Here is a 20665-nt window from a genome sequence, read left to right on the forward strand (position 1 = left end):
TGAACCACATTGTGAAGCTATCCTCCAAAGCTTCCACGAATGAAAAAAGTTGTCTTGAGGGATACAAAAGCTCTCCTTTATCACAAAACTGGGTGAAAGATAAAAGAGCTTCATCTGAATTCTCAACCGATGTCAGCAGCTGCTCAAAGCAGTCCCAACATTTCGTTGTTAGTATTTTCCGTCGAGCCACATCGCCAGCCAAATACCAGCGTTGCATCACTATGCTTCTCCGGATAAGGATGATCAGTGTACAAGGATGATGTTTCAAGCACGCTGGAGGCTTCGTCGATTCTTCCTGCACCAATCAAGTTTTCCACTTGGTTGGCTGCCTCAGCTGGTCCGACAAATGACACGATTGCGCCACCTGAGCAGTTGCTTGTGTCTAGAGCTTTTACTAAATTATTGAAGCTCAGACAGTTAACAGCAGTAAGGAACTGTGCTGAGGTTGGATGATCATTACACCCTGAAAACTGGCGAATTATGCCCAACAACTTCCCTATGGGTTCCTGGCTCAGGCGGGAAGTTAGCAAATATTTGTAACCTACTTGCTCCGTTAGGTTTCACTTCGCATTTCACACTTCACCACAGTGTCGACGACTGTGAAAAGCACCAGCTTTTGTGCATGCAGAACACTCATGTTTTTGGGCACAGCTAAGCACACACTATAAGCTACCTTTCTTTTTTTATTGAAGTGAATGTTAGGAGAGGTTGGCGCCTTTATCAGTTCTTCGCTGAGAATGTGCTTTCCATACTGGCTGGACGGAAGACAGACATTCTTATAGTCACGTGCGTATTCATCGTCGGAAGGCACAGGTAGTCAACGTCGTTTTGCGAAGGTGGTTGCAGTGGCCCATCCTTTCGACGCCGTTTTGATGGCACTGGGGAATGCAAGCTTGACCTCTCTTTAGGCTTTCTTTTCTTCAGAACTGCCTTGGAGAGGTACTTTAGTACATTTGGAAATATCGTCGGTACGGCGTCCGGCAGAAGAAGTGGCCTGCTTCGGTCAAAGAGCACTGTTTGGCTGTCAGTTGAGTGTTCAAAGTGTCATGAGATAAACTGCTGATCGAAATGCAGCTCACATACCGCTGCGTAGCATTCAAGCGGCTTGTCTGCTCTCGGTATGTTCCTTTGCCACTTCTGAAACATGGCGTCTTCCTTCGGGACTCCGAACAATGAAAACTTGTTCTTGCGTGACTTGTAACCAGTCGTGCATCCGGACACAAAACAATGCCTTTGACGGCGGCTCATTGTGTGTCATTCGCACAAACTTTGATGAAAATCTTAGTAAGCAGACTGAAAAAACTCCGACAACACGTGTAGGAAACTCGCAGTCATCCACTGTAAAAGCGCTCAACTCGACAACGATGTGTAAACAGGATCGAGCGCCATCTGGCGGTGGCATCGCTAGGCAGCGTCAGTGACTCCCATAGTGGCCGCTCGGGGATAATCACACTTCCCCTATTCTAGCCACTGTACAGACGCCCGCGCGTATACCACGCCGGCGGATGCATTCAGCCGCCGCTGCCACATCCGCCGGAAGGTTAAAAGGCAACGAGCGCCGCCGCACGGAATTTGTGCTGAACTAACTTCGACTAAGGGAACCGCTGCTACAATGGGAAAGCGAGCAAACCAGCGGGCATCTAGAAAAGGAGGCATTGGCTACGCCAGTCGTTGTTAGTGTGTGTGTGGCTTAGGCCTGTCGTGGTTGGTGTGATGGCTGCAAACGCGAAGAAGCGGACGTCCCTGACATTTGCTGCGAAATTGGAAGTGATACAGCGCGTTGAAAATGGAGAAAAGAAGTCGAGCGTCGCCGAAGCTTTCAACATCCCAAGGAGTACTTTGAGCACTCTGCTGATAAACAAGAGTGACCGTTTGGACTATGTTGAGGACGCTGTGGTCAAGCACGCGGTTGCCAATATGAAGCAGGCTACGCTGCTTCAGTACTTTCAGCGAACGAAATAAATACTTTGTTTGAAGCTTCATGTTAGCATCTATTGTGCCACCATTGGTTCATTAATTGATTTGTGCTAGTTTTTGTCGCATTTTCTACGTGATTTTATATATCGAATTCTGGCTATATCGAACTATTTTGCGATCACCGCGCTGTTCGATATATCGAGGTTCGACTGTATTTGAATATTCATACACCTCTACAAAAAGGAGCGCAGCCTGTCTCAAGCTCCTTTTTATCTGTTACATGTTAATAGTTTCCCTGTAAATATGTTACGTCCTTAAAACACTGTATTCACAAAAGTCGAAATACCTTGTTCTGTAGGGGACAAAAGTTGGTAAATTACTGCGTTCACAAAACGCTATCTAAGTAGTGTCTTTGTGAAAAGTCACAAAATTAAAATACAAGATACCCCACAAGGGCACATGTGCAAAGGCTGTGCCTTTCTGTGCCGTATGTGTCTCCTATATGAGCAACACTGCATCTCTCTGGTTAGATTTGCTTGTCATGTCTGATTTAATGATGCCCTTGAAATCTTGTGCAGCTTAACCCTTTCAGTGTCACGGATGTACCGGTACGTTTCTTTCATGTTGGTCCCACCATGTCACTGATGTACCTGTATGTTTTTCAATAGTGAGGACCATAATAAGAATTCAGTTGCTATTACCCATGTCATTTTTTCCCTTCTGAATAACCAAAAATAAATTGTTGTGCTCATTTTATAATCTCTTAATATCTTGGGGAAATAAAAAAACAGCACTGGCAATTTGTCCCCTCTGAAAAAAAGCAAACACAGTTTAATGAGGCCTTCCCAGGCAAATTATGCATGCTGTTTTTATTCAATGTTTGCTTGCTATAGGACTTGATGATGCGTCAGTAGCAGTGAAAGTGCCAAGATCATAGCATTTCATATTTTAAGTAGCTCTAAAAAATCAGATCCTGTGCTGACCACAGTGTCCCATACCGATGATTTTCAGCAGCGAATGTGAGGCAGAATATGATGATGGTTGCAGTGTGGGTTTGTTTGTTAATTCTATTGAATTGTGATGGAATGTACAACAGGGAGATGGGCGCAGGAAGTAACAACAGACCCACAGTGCTTAACTTTCAGCAACAAAAATTTATTTCTGGACCAGCTGTACTTACCCTTACATTAATCATGTGCTTCACAAAACCACATGACACTTTTCCACTATGTTGTGGCAAAATTTTTATCGGGAAAACAGGTAGGTGCTTAAACGAGTGACTGAGAGAACATAGCAACAAGTTTAAATGGACACTATTTTTATCTTATCTTTACTTACAGAATTTTCAAACCACTTATGGGTGGCCCAAGCAGGAGTAGGTACAATTAAAAGAAGTGTTTAACATGTGAAAATATGTGCAGGAAATATTGGATACATAACACCAATATCATACTACAAAAGGACACTCGAGGAATGCCTTAAACGAACAGTGCATCTCGGAGAAAAAAAAAGTATTTCCACAAAGAAAAACATGCTAGCAAAGACGAGCAATGACCACATTAGCACCCAATGTGCAAAAATAAGTTTTTCGATAGGTGCGAGTACATTTTCTGCTAAGAATATGTCAGGAGTTAAATTAATATATATAGTATATGCTAAATAGAAACAATAAGTTATTTGGACTGATAGTATTCCTTAAAATTTCTGTCTTCATTAATTTCATGGTTATAGAGGAATTGTTAAAGAGCATGTCAAAATCAGTTCCAATTTTTTCTTTTAAGTTTTGCATCAAACCCTAGCGCTGTTACCTCAGTGTGATGTCCCAGATTTCAAAGTATTTTTTCGTAATTTGGCAGCTGTGGCTCAGTAAAAGTTTTCAAAACTTAGCAAGTTCAGACTTCGACGTTTCTTTAAATGTAGTCCATCTTTACCAATCAGTAATTCAGGAGGAAGCCTTGGGAGATATGCAAAGGGGGAAGGCAGCTGGGGAGGATCAGGTAACAGCAGATTTACTGAAGGATGGTGGGCAGATTGTTCTAGAGAAACTGGCCACCCTGTATACGCAATGCCTCATAACGTCGAGCGTACCGGAATCTTGGAAAAACGCTAACATAATCCTAATCCATAAGAAAGGGGACGCCAAAGACTTGAAAAATTATAGACCGATCAGCTTACTGTCCGTTGCCTACAAACTATTTACTAAGGTAATCGCAAATAGAATCAGGAACACCTTACACTTCTGTCAAGCAAAGGACCAGGCAGGATTCCGTAAAGGCTACTCAACAATAGATCATATTCACACTATCAATCAGGTGATAGAGAAATGTGCGGAATATAACCAACCCTTATATATAGCTTTCATTGATTACGAGAAAGCATTTGATTCTGTCGAAACCTCAACAGTCATGGAGGCATTACGGAATCAGGGTGTAGACGAGCCATATGCAAAAATACTGAAAAATATCTATAGCGGCTCCACAGCCACCGTAGTCCTCCATAAAGAAAGCAACAAAATCCCAATAAAGAAAGGCGTCAGGCAGGGAGATACGATCTCTCCAATGCTATTCACAGCGTGTTTACAGGAGGTATTCAGAGACCTGGATTGGGAAGAATTGGGGATAAAAGTTAATGGAGAATACCTTAGTAACTTGCGATTCGCTGACGATATTGCCTTGCTTAGTAACTCAGGGGACCAACTGCAATGCATGCTCACTGACCTGGAGAGGCAAAGCAGAAGAGTGGGTCTAAAAATTAATCTGCAGAAAACTAAAGTTATGTTTAACAGTCTCGGAAGAGAACAGCAGTTTACAATAGGCAGCGAGGCACTGCAAGTGGTAAGGGAATACATCTACTTAGGGCAGGTAGTGACTGGGGATCCGGATCATGAGACAGAAATAATCAGAAGAATAAGAATGGGCTGGGGTGCGTTTGGCAGGCATTCTCAGATCATGAACAGCAGGTTGCCATTATCCCTCAAGAGAAAAGTGTATAATAGCTGTGTCTTACCAGTACTCACCTACGGGGCAGAAACCTGGAGGCTTACGAAAAGGGTTCTACTCAAATTGAGGACGACGCAACGAGCTGTGGAAAGAAGAATGATAGGTGTAACGTTAAGGGATAAGAAAAGAGCAGATTGGGTGAGGGAACAAACGAGAGTTAATGACATCTTAGTTGAAATCAAGAAAAAGAAATGGGCATGGGCAGGACATGTAATGAGGAGGGAAGATAACCGATGGTCATTAAGGGTTACGGACTGGATCCCAAGGGAAGGGAAGCGTAGCAGGGGATGGCAGAAAGTTAGGTGGGCGGATGAGATTAAGAAATTTGCAGGGACGGCATGGCCACAATTAGTACATGACCGGGGTTGTTGGAGAAATATGGGAGAGGCCTTTGCCCTGCAGTGGGCGTAACCAGGCTGATGATGATGATGATGAATTCAGGAGGCCCGAGCTGATGAAGGAACTTCATGGCAATGTCACCAGCATTCTTTCGTTTCTGTGTCTATTTTGGCTTACTGAGCCGCATCTCGGCATAAGAGTGGCTCATTGGTATTGTAGAAAGGTAATTTGCTAACACAGTTCAACTTATTTTTTTCTCTTCAGTGTCCCTTTAACAAGGTTCCACCTGATGGCTTTCTTGCATTACACTGCCAAATATGGGGCTGCTCCCTCTGGTTCGAAGATGCACTGATTTTAGGTAGAAGCAATTCTGAGATAATATGGTTAATTATTGAAGCACAACATATCTGCTCTTATAGCTCACCAGGGTATCAGCAAATCATCCATGTCAGTGTCTTTTAGCCCTTTGATCTTCAATATTTTTTTTCCAGCTGCTTACTATCCTGCCGTTTTTTTGGTGGTTTTTTTTTTTTTTTCGAGTTGGTAAAGTCAACATTTCATGCTTCATAGCAGCGAATTTTTTGACGTTCCCCTTTCCATCGTATGCTTTCTTCACAGTGTGATAATGCGATGGTCCACCGAGCTACTATCACTCCATAACGAAAAAAAAAGAAAGAGAAAGGATATGGTTATGAAGCTAAGGGAACAGTGTGCCATCATGAATCGCATTGCGCTAAGGGCTAAGCGTCTTCATGCTGCTCGGTAGGTTAGCATGTTTTAACACCCTGAAGAAAGTATACAGCAGAAAGCACGAGAGAATGCACGTTGCTGGCATGGTGGAACACTCTCCACTTTTATCTTGAGAGCATCACTGTAGCCACGGCTCGCACATTGCAACTCCTATTGAGCACAATGGTACATTAAAATTTGTGTTTGGTTGTGCTTGCAGGTGGTGTCGGACTTTTACAAAAATGGTCCAGTGCTTCAGAAGTTTTCTGCGGGAACTGAAGGCTACCCTGTAGCATCCCTTAATAACCGGCTGATGCTCAGAGCCCAAGGCTTTATGAAGGGGGATACCTTCATTTTCAATTTTACTGGTGTTGAGCCAGGTATGCCAGTGCTGTCAAGTTTGATTTTCTACTGAGGATGTGGTATCTGCTGAACTGTGTGCTTTGAATTTGCACATCACTGTGCTATGAGCTATTTGGTATCTGAAAGTGTGGCAACTTGGCAGACGTACCTTACTGCATATTTAATTTTATTAATGCAATTAGCATTCCTTGCCTATTTAATCATTTTGAGTATCTTATGCAGACCCAATTGCCTCAAGTTGTTTACCAGCTTGGGCCACTAAGTAGTATGTGTCCATAAAAATTATGCTGTTGTGGTCATTGCAGCATCATCCTTCCAACTTCATTTTTGACGCTTACCATCTCATTGTCACCACGACTTTCACGCCGACCCAGTGAACCAAGTCACAGAACACCTACACAAACTTAGAGAAGGGACACTGTACCTTCCACAGTGCTATGGAAATAAGCGTAGCGGTGGCGTCGTGAACTAAAGTATGCGACCACCGGTGGCGCTGTACAACAGGAAATGGAAACGGGGTTTTGCACATGCTTTACCAGGTGTTCTGTGGCTTTACTGGGTTTCTGGCTGCTGCGCCTCGATCGTGCTCACGCCAGTTTGGTTGCTGTGTGGCAAACATAGCGCCTACGTGTATATGTAGGCGCTACGTTTGCCACACAGCAACCAAACTGGCGGGAGCGCGATCGAGGCGCAGCAGAATACATGCAGCGCTGAGTCATATCGAGTTAAGGCACACTCTGAACTGACTTTTAAGGGCATCCCGAGCGGTTTTTCGTTTATTACGCCGCCGTTACCCCGAGTTGTGCCGCCGCGCTCCAGCTGTTGCATTTTGTGTAGGGCTACTGACAGAATGCGGTTTCCAGGTGGCACGATGGCCTCGACTGGAATAAACGCACATGACACCAAAGATTGAGTAAGCCTGAAAATATGTTATTTGCATTTTACAAGTACAAACAGAAAGCACACGTCTACGCATCCACACAAACGCGGAACACAATCAAGAAATGGCTCATTAATAAGGGTAGCACAAACGCACAAGAAAGAAGACCTAAGCTACAAAATGTACGGTCGGCTGCTAAGTATAATAATTTCCCTGTCACCGCGTGTCACTTTTATACAGCATCTTTACAGCACTACCAGGCCGGGTAGTTTGGCCGAAAGAACGCAACAGCTTACGGCCGTCAGCTGCCTCTTCCTTACGGGTGTCATAATTATCCTAATCTCCGCATCAACGTCGTGCAAGTCCGCATACAGGCATCTGTATCTGAACCATATGTGCCAGCTTAATATATGTGTAGTGAAATTATGATAACCACTGCGTCTTATCAAACGTATTGGTTTTGCAAATGCGCATTACAGCTGACGGAACGACATACTGTAAGTGAAGCACAAGAGAACAAGAATAAAAGGAGGGTACAACACTTGAAGAAATGAAGAATTAGTAGGCGTACAGCAAACAAGCGATGACGGAGAACACACAATAATGATCATCGGGTGTTCTGTGACATCGGTTTGCGTACTTACGGTGTTATGGAGATCAACGGCATAAAAACGTACCTTCAAGCGTACTCCCTCAACCTCCGCCGCATTCATTATGATAATCAACGCCTAAACAAAATGAGGCACTATTTTTTGCCAAGAGTAGACCACTTTACAGCAAGTCTATGTAATGACTCGCAGACGAAACCAGCATGCTTTCGAAAATGTTTTACCGGTTTTACCGCCGCAGTATTCGAACGCCAACGGCCAGGAAGCACATCGATACCAATAGGCTGTCGGCTGTCGGTGGTTAATCAAGTACAAAAACCTTGACGCTATGACTAAAAAGCAGCTTCAACAATCAAATTTAAGAAAAAATCAACTGCCTATTTGCCTGAGGTAAGAAAACATCCTTAGACGCCTCGATTGTTTATGTCAATGGTTTGTGTAAAGTAAAAAATTCAGCATGTTCAGCGCCCCTAGCAGAGAAAGCACAAATTAAAGTATTCGACCAAATTACAGTAGCTGCACTTGCGCGCTTACGCTGAAACGCGCCTCGATTGATTTTTCGCCCTCTGTGGCCATTTGTTGAACTTGAGAGTGTACGGGGCCTGACCAAGTTGTCTAATTTCTTGGTCCACTAGGTATGTGCTCGTGTTTGTGATGCTGTCATAGTAGTTGCATTGCCGTCATTCCAGTTTTGTCGACTCTCTTCATGACGTCATCGTCATCATACAACTGTTGTAAACTCGTCTTACCATCATCGTGAGGCCATTCCGGTCATTCTGTGGTCGTCACTCCAGCTTTTTCATCTGACTGTAAACATGCCATTGTCATTACACCTTTTATACTCGCCAAGTGAACTGACTTGCCTAATAGCTTGGGTTACTAGGTATAGGCATGGGGTTGTGATGCTGGCGTGGTTGCTGAATTATTGTCATTCCAACTTTGTCTTCTGACTCTTGTCATTCTCTTGTGGCAATGCCATCATTGTGACCGAGTTATCATGCATTCGTTGTCATACCATCGTTGTGATGTCATCGTGGTCATTCTGTGGTTGCCATTCCAGCTTCATCATATGACTGTCATCATGCCATATTCGTTGCGCCTTTTACATTGACGCAGTGAACCAACTTGCCTAATAGCTTGGGCCACTACGTATGTGCACGTGTTTGTGATGCTGCTGTGACCGCTGCAACATTGTCATTCCAGCTTCGTCATCTGACTCGTCATGCTGTCATCGTCACGCCTTTCATGCCGATCTAGTTAATGAAGTTGTCTTATAGTTTGGGCCATTAAGTGTTTGCTCGTGGTTCTGGGGCCATCATAATGAAGTTGTCTTATAGTTTGGGCCATTAAGTGCTTGCTCGTGGTTCTGGGGCCATCATGGTCGTTCCATCGCTGTCGTTCCAACTTTGTCATCCGACTCGTCATACCGTCATCGTCACACAATCATTGCCCTACAGTCGGCGTCATACAGCCATCATCACGGGTTCATCGCGCTCTTGTTGCCCTCATACCACTGTCATGCCGTCGTCTTGATGCAGTCAGAGTCATTCCATCATCGTCATTCTAACTTGGTCATCTGTCTCTTCTTATGCCTGTGCCCTCACCCCATCGTCTTCACACAAGTCGTTGTCAAATCATTGTTGTAATGCCATTGTCATCACGCTATCTTTGTCATACAGTCATCTTTATAGAGCTAAACTTCAATATAATAAACATCAGCATAACGAAATTCTCCATATAAGGAAGTATTTCACTTTTTATAACTTATCATAGAACAGCATCCATTTAGAACCTCAATGTAATGAAATTTCACTGCCTCCACGAAGGAACATCGAGTCAATAAATGGAAGTTGCGCAGGTTCATGTGCTCAAATGGTTGGATTACAAGCAGCAGCTTGCGAAGGCACTCTTCAAATCGTGCACCTCGCGACCAAGCGTGACCACCGAAGTGGTGTAGCATCCTGCTCAGTAGAAAGTCCAAGTGGGTTAAGATGTTGTGATGACCCACTTATGGGGGCAAAGGTTCGTGTTCTCAATGGTTCGGTCGGTTCTCTTAGGCGGAGCCTCCGAGAACCCAAATGAGGACAAAGCCGTTGGTTTGGACGCACACACAAAGACTTTTAATCACACTAAAAAGAGGCATAAAGTAGATGGAAGGAAGCAGAAAGCATGCATAAAATAAACACTCATGCGGACATTGCGGTAAGGAACACACCTAGGGCTAGCATGAGGTTAACGAGTGCGAGAGTCCGGGCTTGCCACGAGGGCGGGGACGCGTCAGAGTCTCGACGCGGCGACGCGACGACAAGCTGGCGAAAGGAGTGGCGCCGGTCTCACCAAAGGTTGCGGCGTTAGCTGACCGACCGGGCGCCGGGAGCGCGCTAGCTCTGGCTAGGCGAGGTAACGCTGGCGGCTGGGTGGCAGGAGCAGACGGCGTCGGCGTTCTAGCCGGGCAGCTGGCGTAGAACTCGGGCCCGTAGCCCGACTGTTCCCGTCTCGCCCACGGCCGCAGAAGCTCGAACGCCGGCCTCGGGCAGCAAGTGGCACGACAGACGGGGCGGCGTTCTGGCCGGGCAGCTGGCGTAGAACTCGGGCCCGTAGCCCGACTGTTCTCGTCCTGCCCACTGGCGCAGAAGCTCACCGCCGGCCTCGAGGAGCTGACGGCACGCTCAGGTAGACGGGCGACGCACAGGAACAGGTTGGCAGGAGGCCCCGGGCGGGTGAAGTCCTGGTGGGCTCGGGTCCGGAACCCGACGGCCCGTCTTCAACGCCCGCTCCGGTGGTTGACCTCCTCCTGCCGCCGTTTCCTGGGACTCTCCTGGCGTCTCCCCGGCGTCTCCCTGCGTGTCCTCTTGCGTGTGCTCTTGCGTGTCGCCCTTCGCACCAGCCTTTTTCTTCTCGTCTGGCCGATTTGGCATTCTCACATTGGCTGCCTGACGCCCCGTGTTCTTTTCTGATTGGTTGCTTTTCTTTTTGTTGTTGGCTGTCATGCGCCGCGCGTTCTCGTGCCCGACGCTCTTCGGCGTCGTCGTTTTCCTTCTCCAACATCGGCGCGCGTGCACTCAGTGTCGTCTGCTTCGGACCGTCCCGGACACCGCACTATGTCGCGCACCACACATCACAGATGTATCCTATTGCACGGCCCGCACACTGTGTATTTGGGGGGCAAATGAAAGCTTGCGAGAGTGAGCCAAGAATGGTAGCTTGATAAGTGCCGTCTTTCTGCGTGAGCAAAGGGAAAAGGGGGGAGGTAAGTGAATTCGCAGCAACGCATTAAAGTGTGCGCGAGGAGATGAGTGACAAGGAGTGGTGGGCAGGCTGGTACGCCTCTCCTTTCTTAGAGCAGCCATGCATGGTGGAGTTTATACACAGCCTGCACGCCCTGTTTTAGAGGTAATCTACCACGCGTGCTATGAGTAATCGCACCAAAGATGGCGTGGCATCATGTGCGCTGTCTTCCCGCATGCTTAGTTCTAGAGGTTGCATAATCTAAGTTAATGGAAACTCGCTGAAGCGAGAGACAAATGAAGCATTTGCTCCCCACTGCTTACCTTTTTTGTAATAGCATCGTCCCACTGTGGGCAATACTATCAGCTGCAGGGATGAAGTGGATGCACGCTTGTAAGTCAGCTTTTTTAAATTTGAAAATCTCATGTGGGGGGTCGACTTACAATCAAAACCAAAACATGGCGCCGCCAACAATGCGAGACCAACGGGAGCTACAACATAGTTACAATTTTATGTTTGCTCTATGGCCTTACCCGTAGCTTTTCGCTATCCCGCACGTTTGTTCGCTTTTCAGAAGGGTTTTTGAACATTGCATACAACACTCATGGAGGGGGGTGTTGATAGTTGATGGAAGCACCGCTGTTACATTTGTGGAAGTACTCTCAGAACGGTGGCGCTAGCTGGGAGTATCTGTAGTTCATGGAAGAGCAGACACCGCTCACGTGTTTCTCTTTCCCTGTAGCTCTTAGTTTGACCAAAGGCATTGGTGTGACGTGTTCGACTTCACTACCGGCTACATGCTACTTCCATGCTTCCTCAGTTGCCGTGAGTGCTCCAGGCCCACTAAAAATTCGGCACTCGTTTACAGCAGCTTTCAAGAGGGCTGCCATCCTTTACGCCAAAGAAACAAATCACTGTGCAACGGGCCACAAGTTCAATGTTTTTAAACGGGTGGTGAGAGTGGTGTCTGCAGCGAAGCAAAAGTTTCACCTGTGACGGCAACTGAAGAATTTCCCACGGTCCAAAGTCTGGACGCTTTCCGGAGCTGTAGGCCAAGCTTGCGGCGTACGTCGCTGAAATGTGTGATCGGTCCCTGCCTGCGAAGTGTGGGATGGTCATGAAACAAGCCCGCATCTTCATTTTTTAAAGACCTGCTCTGCCGTGAGTACAACGAGTGGCTGGTGACAGAAGACCGCAAACTTATGCCAACTGGACCTCTCAAAAGAGTCTCCCTGATGGCTGCGTGTGGTTCAGTGCATTCGGCGTGGGCTGCTGTTCCACAAGATGTCATGGTGCGGTCGTTTGCGAAATGTGGGATTTCGTTTAACGACGACATGCTGTGGCATCGTAGCAGCGATGACGACGGTAGCACTAGTGAGAATGGCACAAGTGAAGACGAGTAGTCTTATGACCATTGCAGCTAATAATAAATTTTCCTTATCGTATGCGCCCTCCAGTATGCTCTTCTTCTTTTTTTTTTCCCCCTGTCACACGCAATATCGGGGGTTCTACTTACATTAAATCTACTTAAAATCGTGTAAGTCTGGTAGCTTCCCGTCGTACCACTGATGTAAAGATATTCTTGACACTGCAAGAAGCTGAATCTTTCATCGAAAACTCTCAATTTTAAGAAAATGAATTCTTATCTCATTCAAATTTGCTTTTTCTGATTGCTCAATAATTTGGAAAATTTTGCAGCCCATTTCTTGCAAGAAAAGCTCATTGGTGAGTGGACTTATTTGCATAAAAGGTTGAATTTCGGTGCAGTGAAATTCGATACAGCAAAGCAAATTGCCGGTTTTACCCACTTCATACTGTAACAGGAGTTCAGCGCCTTGAACGGGTTCCAAGTGGTACATGACACACCCAAATCTCAGCCGTTACAAAAACCAGCGGTTCCCCTGACCCACTGCTACTGTATCTTTCTGTTTGCCTGCCTTTCCTCTTCTTTCACTTGCGGCTTTCTTCATTACCATTACACTCGCCACCCCCTCTCCCCTCAAATTCACGCAGGAGTAAGACAGAAGTCACCTAAATTTAGCAGTACACAGTCAAATTTGCTCTTGCACGTTGCTACGAAGATGGTAAATGTCAACTTGTGATTAAGCCTGTCATTTCCCAATCATAGCCCTGCGCTGAAACGTTCAAAGTACAAGATTGTAAGTCTCCATAAGCGAGGCCCGGCACGATTGTTGGTTTTTCTGCTTCCATAAAATCAGCTTTGCCACCTTACAGGCTTGTTATGCAGTGAATCATAATTATAGTCTATTAGTGGAACGGGGCCATTTTCACAGAACGTAGTATGTGTCCGTTAATTATGCACGCTGTGGGGATTCAGGTGTGCCCTGATACATTTGTGTGGGCATTCACCTGTTCTGTCCTCCCTATGACTCTCCCTTTCCCACTCGGGACAGTTGTCAGTGGTGTCCTTTGCCATGAACTGGTTTGCGGCGGTGGCGCTTCACATAGCCAACCGCAGTGTTCGCGGTGCTACAGCGGCACAGCCAGCCCATTGGGCAGAGCAAGTATGAGGGAAATCTGTTCTGGACATCACTGGGTACATAAACATTTTCCTCTTGTCCGCCGGCCCCCTTTTTAGGGTCTTCAACTTGACCTCGTCTACAGTGCCTTTGCACCTATAGTGAGCACGTACCTTGTGTTGATCCCTTCCCGAATGCTAAGCCGAAGAGCGGTACCTAGTGCTTGTATTTGGTCCTACTAAGCCTAACTATAGCGAGATTGACTGAGCTATTGCGAGAGCAAGCAGCATAGTTGTGGGGACTTCTACAAGCAGTGTGTCACGGGGAGCCATCCTCCTGCAGCGACGTGCCCGCGGCACTCCTGCCTGTATTTTTTGCTCTTAATGTGGGAGCCATTTGCTTCCCACACCATCCCTGGACTGGGTGTTTTTACAGTGTTGAGTGTTGCTGGAGTCAAATAAAGGATTTCGGCAAATTTAGCCCAATACTGTGTTCTCACGCGTGTCCAGCGTTCGGTGCCCCCCTCTTGCGGCTTGAGTGCATGCACAGCAGCAGGCTAAATTACGTGAGGCGACAGCTGACGTGGCCCTATGGCTTGCTAAGCTCAAACCTGTGGTGGTTGGTACTCCTGTAATATACGAGACCCCCACAGCACACGCATGCGCCATCTGAGATTGTGCTCAGGTGGCATGTACCGTCTGAGTGCAATCACTGTTGCTGTTTTGCCAGCTGTTTCTTCTTGAGCTAAATGTTATCTATTTATTTCTTAAACGAGAAGAAAGGGGGTTAACCGAGGGGCCCGATTTTTATTAGTCATATCATGAGAAGCCAACAAACACTGACACGAAGGACAACATAGGGGAAATTACTTGTGCTTAATAAATGAAATAAAGACACGATTAATTAGTTGAAATTAAAGTGGATAAAAAAAACAACTTGCCACAGCCTTCGCATTTTGCGAAATGCAAAGGCTGTGGGTTCAGCTCCCACCTGCGGCAAGTTGTTTTTGCATCCACTTTAATTTCCACTAATTTATCGTTTCTTTATTTCATTTATTAAGCACAAGTAATTTCCCCTATGTTGTCCTTGGTGTCAGTGTTTGTTGGCTTCTTATGATATGACTAATAAAAATCGGGCCCCTCGGTTAACCCCCTTTTTCTCGTTTATTACATGACGAGGGTATCGAATCCGGCAAAATTGATGCCTTCAGGTAGCATATGTGGGTTTATTGACTTGTTGCCTTCACCCAAAAAGATTACGTTCTCATGACGCCTGCGGCAAAAACGACGTTCCACGTCCGCCGCCAAGGTCTGTGAGTGGTGGTGCTGGCTAACACTCCACTCCCAGGGTTCTACTAGTACACATAAATAGCCAAGAAAGTGGGTGGGGAAACGCCGTCGCGGTAGCTCAATTGGTAGAACATCGCACGCGAAATCCGAAGGCTGTGGGTTCGGCTCCCACCTGCGGCAAGTTGTTTTTTCATCCACTTTAATTTCCACTAATTTATCGTGTCTTTATTTCATTTATTAAGCACAAGTAATTTCCCCTATGTTGTCCTTCGTGTCAGTGTTTGTTCATCTTGGCTACTAGGCGCGAAAACACACACGACACAAGGAAGGGGACGGGACAGAGCGCCACTTACAACTGTTTTTATTCGGAGGTACACCACACACTTATATACCCGTCTTATGCGCAAGGACACAATCACATCAAGATTGATATGGAAGCGCACTAGTTAAATATTTCTTTTCGGCCATATATAAAGATATTGACGGGTCGCTGACGCACATGCTGCCTTTCTTTTCGATAAAGAAAGCTTCAATCACTTCCCGAGCTTTTTGATCTTTACTTTTGCCAGAATTCGCGCCCCTGCAAAACATGGCTCACAAGAGCGTGATGGGCAGGACTTAATGTGCTTAGGAATGTTTGGCCCTTCTTTGTCTTGTTCTACATTTCTCTCATGTTCCCTAATTCGTTCGTTAATGCAGCGCCCCGTTTGCCCTATGTCCCCTCCCGTCCCCTTCCTTGTGTCGTGTGTGTTTTCGCGCCTAGTAGCCAAGATGAATTGTGACCAACTCGCCCAACAAGACGTCCTTTTAAACAGTGTTTGTTGACTTCTCATGATATGACTATTTATTTATTAGTTATATTTACAGGCTGCGGCGAACTTGGGGCTATGCAGCAGGGAGGATAACATCACATATGAATTACAGGCAAAAATACCAGTTAATGGCAATTAACAAACATAGCCAGGCAATGAATTTCAGTGTTCAGTTGTTAAGGGGAAAGAAAGTATTCGTATATGGCGCTTCTAGGTTGAAATGTTGAAAGGTTTAGGCTGCGAGAGCTAGGACTATGGGAATGTTCAGAGAACCTAATTTACTTGTTTAAGTGGCCACAACATAACCGGTTAATTATGGTGCCCAGATACTTTAGGCTTTCAATATGATATGTGTTGACAGAGGGGTCAGGTTCAGATTAAAAAGGATAGAAGAAGGTGAAGAGTTCCTGTGACAGGTAAAATGCTCAGCCCTACTCTTTTCTGAGCAGGATCATTTTTCTGTGAAACCCTCCCAACTATGAATGCATATTCAAGGATTGGGCAAATTAGTGTATCTTATTTCAATAATGTTCCTTAAAGAGCCGAGCAAAGAGTGCATCAGAAGTAGCCAAGTTTTTGGAAAAAGGGTAGCCATGGCCTCATGGTTGTTTCCGCGTTGGCTGTGGGAGGTTGTGGGTTCAAAACCACGTTGCCACCACTTGCCTAACGGGTATCAAAATGAGTGGAGTTGTCCCTCGGCCCAACACTCGGCTTTCTTTAGGGCTGAAGTGCACTGGGGAAAGAGCCTGCATCATGCAATTGTTGTGGTACCCTGTGGGCACAACAAAGCCCTGATCGGAGAGGTCTAGGCCATTCTCATTGTAGTGATGTCTCTTGTGGCATTTAAATGCACCTACAGTCGAACCCATTTATTACGAACTCAGTAGTTAGAACTGAGGAATGCTCTCGGGCTAGACAGAAACACCCCTTTCCAAGCGTTAAAGCCTCATAATGGCCAAGCACTTGGCCGGGAGTGTTCTTGTACCTGTTTAGCAGTAGGTACCTGGTGGCAGCTCTTTTCGGCCTCCCACAGCCACGGCATACACTCTAACGCAAGGCCGTCTGTTTGGTGCCATGCCAGCAATTTTCCATCCAGTGTGTGTTCTTCCCAAAAGTTGGTTTGCGTTCATTTGTACTGGCCGAGCATGGGGCCGGGAGTGCGCTTGCGCTTATTTTATCGGCAGATACCTGGTGGCAGCACTAGTCTGCGTCCCACAGCCGTGGCAGATGCTCGTCTTTTTCACCTTTTCTGTGGTGAGACAAGGGGCACCCAGAAACCCTCTCATATCTCTACAGGGCCCCCTTTCAAGATGAGAACCCCTTATGAATATAAGAAGCGCCAGGCTGGGGGACATGTAAGCAGTGTGTTCCCGGTGCTGCTCAAGTACCTCCCGCATACAAGGCGGTCACTCAACTATTTTCTAACGTTGTGGTTCTGTTTCCGTCCTTCGTATTCGTGTTTTTATCTTTTCTTTTTCTGCTGATCTTTTCATATTGCAAGCATGCGTAAAATGAGTTTATGCTTGCATACAATTGTTACACTTGCTTTCTGAGTGGCTTTTTGGCTAATACTATTGCTATTATGCAGGCTTACATTAATTTGTCTTGAGTTAATTTGAGTTTTTGATTACTTCGATTAAAATTGCCTCTGTGTTACACGGATACATTATTGACCATTTTGCCCCATTAACAATAGCCTACTGTCAAAGTTGGGGAGGTAGTGCTGCCGACATCGCAAGGTGGTTACAGAAGAAGTTTACGAAGCATGACAATGTGCCACTTTCAGGCTTTAATTACAAAAACTCATTCAAAAGATTTCGTTTTACATGCTAAGCTAGCAGCTACGAAGTAGTGTGATGCAATGTCACTCTCGCTGCCTGCTGCAGCTTTCTGTGAACCCACTGTCCCATTTCTAATGCACTATACTTGTCTCATATTACACCAGCGATTTTGTTAGACTGTGGTAACTGTACAACATATTAAAGGAATGCTAATGGCAAATTGCTTAGAGGCAGATGTCCTTGCAAAAGAAGTTGCAATATGCAATAATGTAGTGACAGAATTCTGATAATTTTAATTGTTTAGATTAGGGCACATATTAGAACCATTGGAATTGAAGCAAGTCAATGCTCAAGGTGATGCACCAGATGTTTTTTGCAAATTGTGTACAGTCAAACCTCTTTAAACCGTAGTTGGCCGGAGTTCGGAAAAGTACGTGCTAAACGGTAGTACTGTTTAACCGAAATAGCATGAGCTCGCCCACTTACCTGTCGGAAAACGGAACTCAGAGAGAGTACGATGAAAGGTGAAAAAAACATGCAGTATTTATCCACTTCGCGCGACAAAAGTGTTATTTTCGTTTGATGCTGTGGCGGCCTAGCACGACGACAGCAGCCTCAAACTTACTGAAGCTGCGTGCCAGCTTTTCAGCCAGCCCCCTCCTCTCAGCAAACACTCACACGGCAGATTCCTTGTTGGCGTTATGTATTCTCCGGGAGTTCCCGCAGTAGTGCTGCAGAAGTCCCGGGGCGCCTTTTTCATTGCCGGGTGCCGGAGTTCGGAATACTTTTCATTTGGAATAGTTACGTTATCGCACCCCTGTTTTCGTCGCGCCGATTGCATTCATGAGACTTACGTAACGCGCAGCTTCTGACACTGTCGAGCCTGAATCGCACGTGCTGTCGCTTTCCGTGTCGTCCTCATCACTGTCCTGATCAAAACAGAGGCAACGATGGCGAAAAGTCGGACCTCATAGCCGACATCTCTTGCAGTCGCAGCAGCGCTGCCGAGCAACTTCTTCGCATTCCACATGCCACACACTGTAGTGAACAGCAGATCCCTGTCTGCTGTTGCCAATGCCGACTTCTTCGTGTCACATTCAAAAGCATGGACGATGTCTAACTTTTGTTTTATTCTGAGCACCCGGCTTCTTTTTTTATGCTCACTTGCACAACGCCACAACGCTCTCTGGCACGGCGTCGAAATGATGTTGATGTGGTTTCACGCGCAAACGCACAGGGCACTTGGAGGCCGTTGTTTCGATCTCTGAGGCTTGTTGTTCTGCAAGGCCGCCTTGTTTGCACGAGGAAAAGTGGAAACGCTATGTTTAAACCGATGCGTACGCAATCAGCTAGTACGGTTTATGCGGATACAAAACTTATTATGTTCAACGGCCGCTGAGTTGTGGATTTGACTTTACTACTTTTAATAGGAAACTACTGTTTAAGCGGGTACGATTTAACGAGGTTTTACTGTATTGTAAAAAAATGCATTGCATCCTATAAAGTGCCCAGTGTTGCTTATAAATTCAGTAACATATTTTATGCAGGTTGTCATTCGACAACTCTTGGTACAAGAGGATTTTACAGCTTGTCCGACACATGCAGTGCTTTTTGCACATGGGCCATTAATCCTTCCAACAGTTCAGGTAAGCATATATTTCCCTTTTACTGTATGGTCTAGAGTGCAGCTCTTAGGCTACGTTCACACTTCAGAAGCGGGCAGAGAGGACAAAGCGGGCAGAAAGTCTTTTCCACGCATGCCCATTATGTTAACATTTCTTTAGCCACTGCAGCGGAAACCACTGCCATGCCTACTCAGCTGGTGCACAGAGTGCTGGAGGTCACACGATCCGTTGCAAGCATGTGAACTTTATTGTGAGTGTAAACAACAAAGGTAAAAGTGCTGGTGCCTTAATTACTTCAGTTTTTCTTCATGCCCAGTGTTGGAGGTCACATGATCTACCTAGGTTCAGAGGTATGGCACAGTGAATTCATGAACTGTGTGGTTGCATGGAACGTTCACTTTGGGACAAGCAGACATACCGTATTTACTCGCATAATGATCGCACTCGCGTAATGATCGCACCCCTGAATTTTGTCGTCAAAATTCGATTTTTTTTATTTCCCGTATAATGATCGCACCCTGAACTTGCCGCAGCGATATGTCGTGTGCCAAGTCTAGCTAATAATGATCGCGCTTACCATCTGTCTAATGCTACGCGAACGACTCGTATGCACGCACCAAACATGCTTAAGTAGATGCCTCATTTCATTACTTTCATCACTCTCCGCACAACCAAACTTGCCTTTATAATGGGTAGGCTTTATAATGGTTGTAGTCAACAAAAACAAAAAAGGCGCCTTTCGATTCTTTTCATCTGCACTCGTGAGCACGCAACAAATCGCGCGCGGCAGTGATAGTAGCCACGTTTACACTGATACGTTAAAAGTGTACCCTGTTCATACGCCAACGCTTGTAACACAGCTAAGATATTCGCCCACCCTTAGCGGAAACGTGCCGTGTTAGGATAGTAGTGAAAACAGGTGCCGCAGTTTCCGCAGCACGCCGGCCATGGGTTTCTGTCACTGGCACCTAAGCGCGCCCATCTGTTTCTGTCCCCTCAAAGTGGGCATGGCTACGTTATTACCGCAAACTTGCCGATATTAACGATATTATTCATCACTGACACGGAAGAAACTGTTTCAATGCACGTCATGTACTCACGAGAAGAAAAAAAAAAGATCGCGTTCGGCGCGTTCGCCATGCTCCGCCGGCCGCCATTTTTGTTTTGGTGTCCCGCACCCGCATCCCGCAGCAAACGTGGGACGAAAAAAATTTTTTTTTTCCGCGGGAAATTTAACCCGCGTAATGATCGCACCCCTGAATTTGCGTCAATTTTTCCTGACAAAAAAGTGCGATCATTATGCGAGTAAATACGGTACTCCATGCTGCCAGTGCTTATAATGTCAGCGTTGTGACAGGAAGTACTCGTGGTCATTGTGTGTACTCTTTTCATGTATCTTTTGGTTGCGTGACACCACCAGGGTGTCTACCAATCGGGAAAACGAGGAATTCCCATGGATTTTGAATCATCTGGAGATACTTAAGGAAAACTCAGGGAATTTGTTTTTCTATCAGGGAAAACTAGCTGTAATTTTATTAAACGATAACGAAGGTTGCGCCAATGGTTACTCGAGTAACAGAGAAGAATTGTAACAAATCGTCTTTGATGCCGTGTT

The 20665-nt window shown here is 45.9% G+C and overlaps 1 protein-coding gene across 1 annotated transcript in view; it reads left to right on the top strand.

The window, feature by feature from the left end:
• Positions 1-20665, top strand: part of LOC135916575 (cubilin-like) — a 259475-nt gene that overhangs the window by 172080 nt on the left and 66730 nt on the right. The window contains exons 11-12 of the mRNA XM_065450011.1: positions 6205-6364; positions 18973-19071. Coding sequence (XP_065306083.1) covers positions 6205-6364; positions 18973-19071 — 259 coding nt within the window. The remainder of the gene's footprint in view (positions 1-6204; positions 6365-18972; positions 19072-20665) is intronic.

This window comes from Dermacentor albipictus, chromosome 1 (assembly GCF_038994185.2).
Source record: "Dermacentor albipictus isolate Rhodes 1998 colony chromosome 1, USDA_Dalb.pri_finalv2, whole genome shotgun sequence".
Taxonomy (NCBI): Eukaryota; Metazoa; Arthropoda; class Arachnida; order Ixodida; family Ixodidae; genus Dermacentor; species Dermacentor albipictus.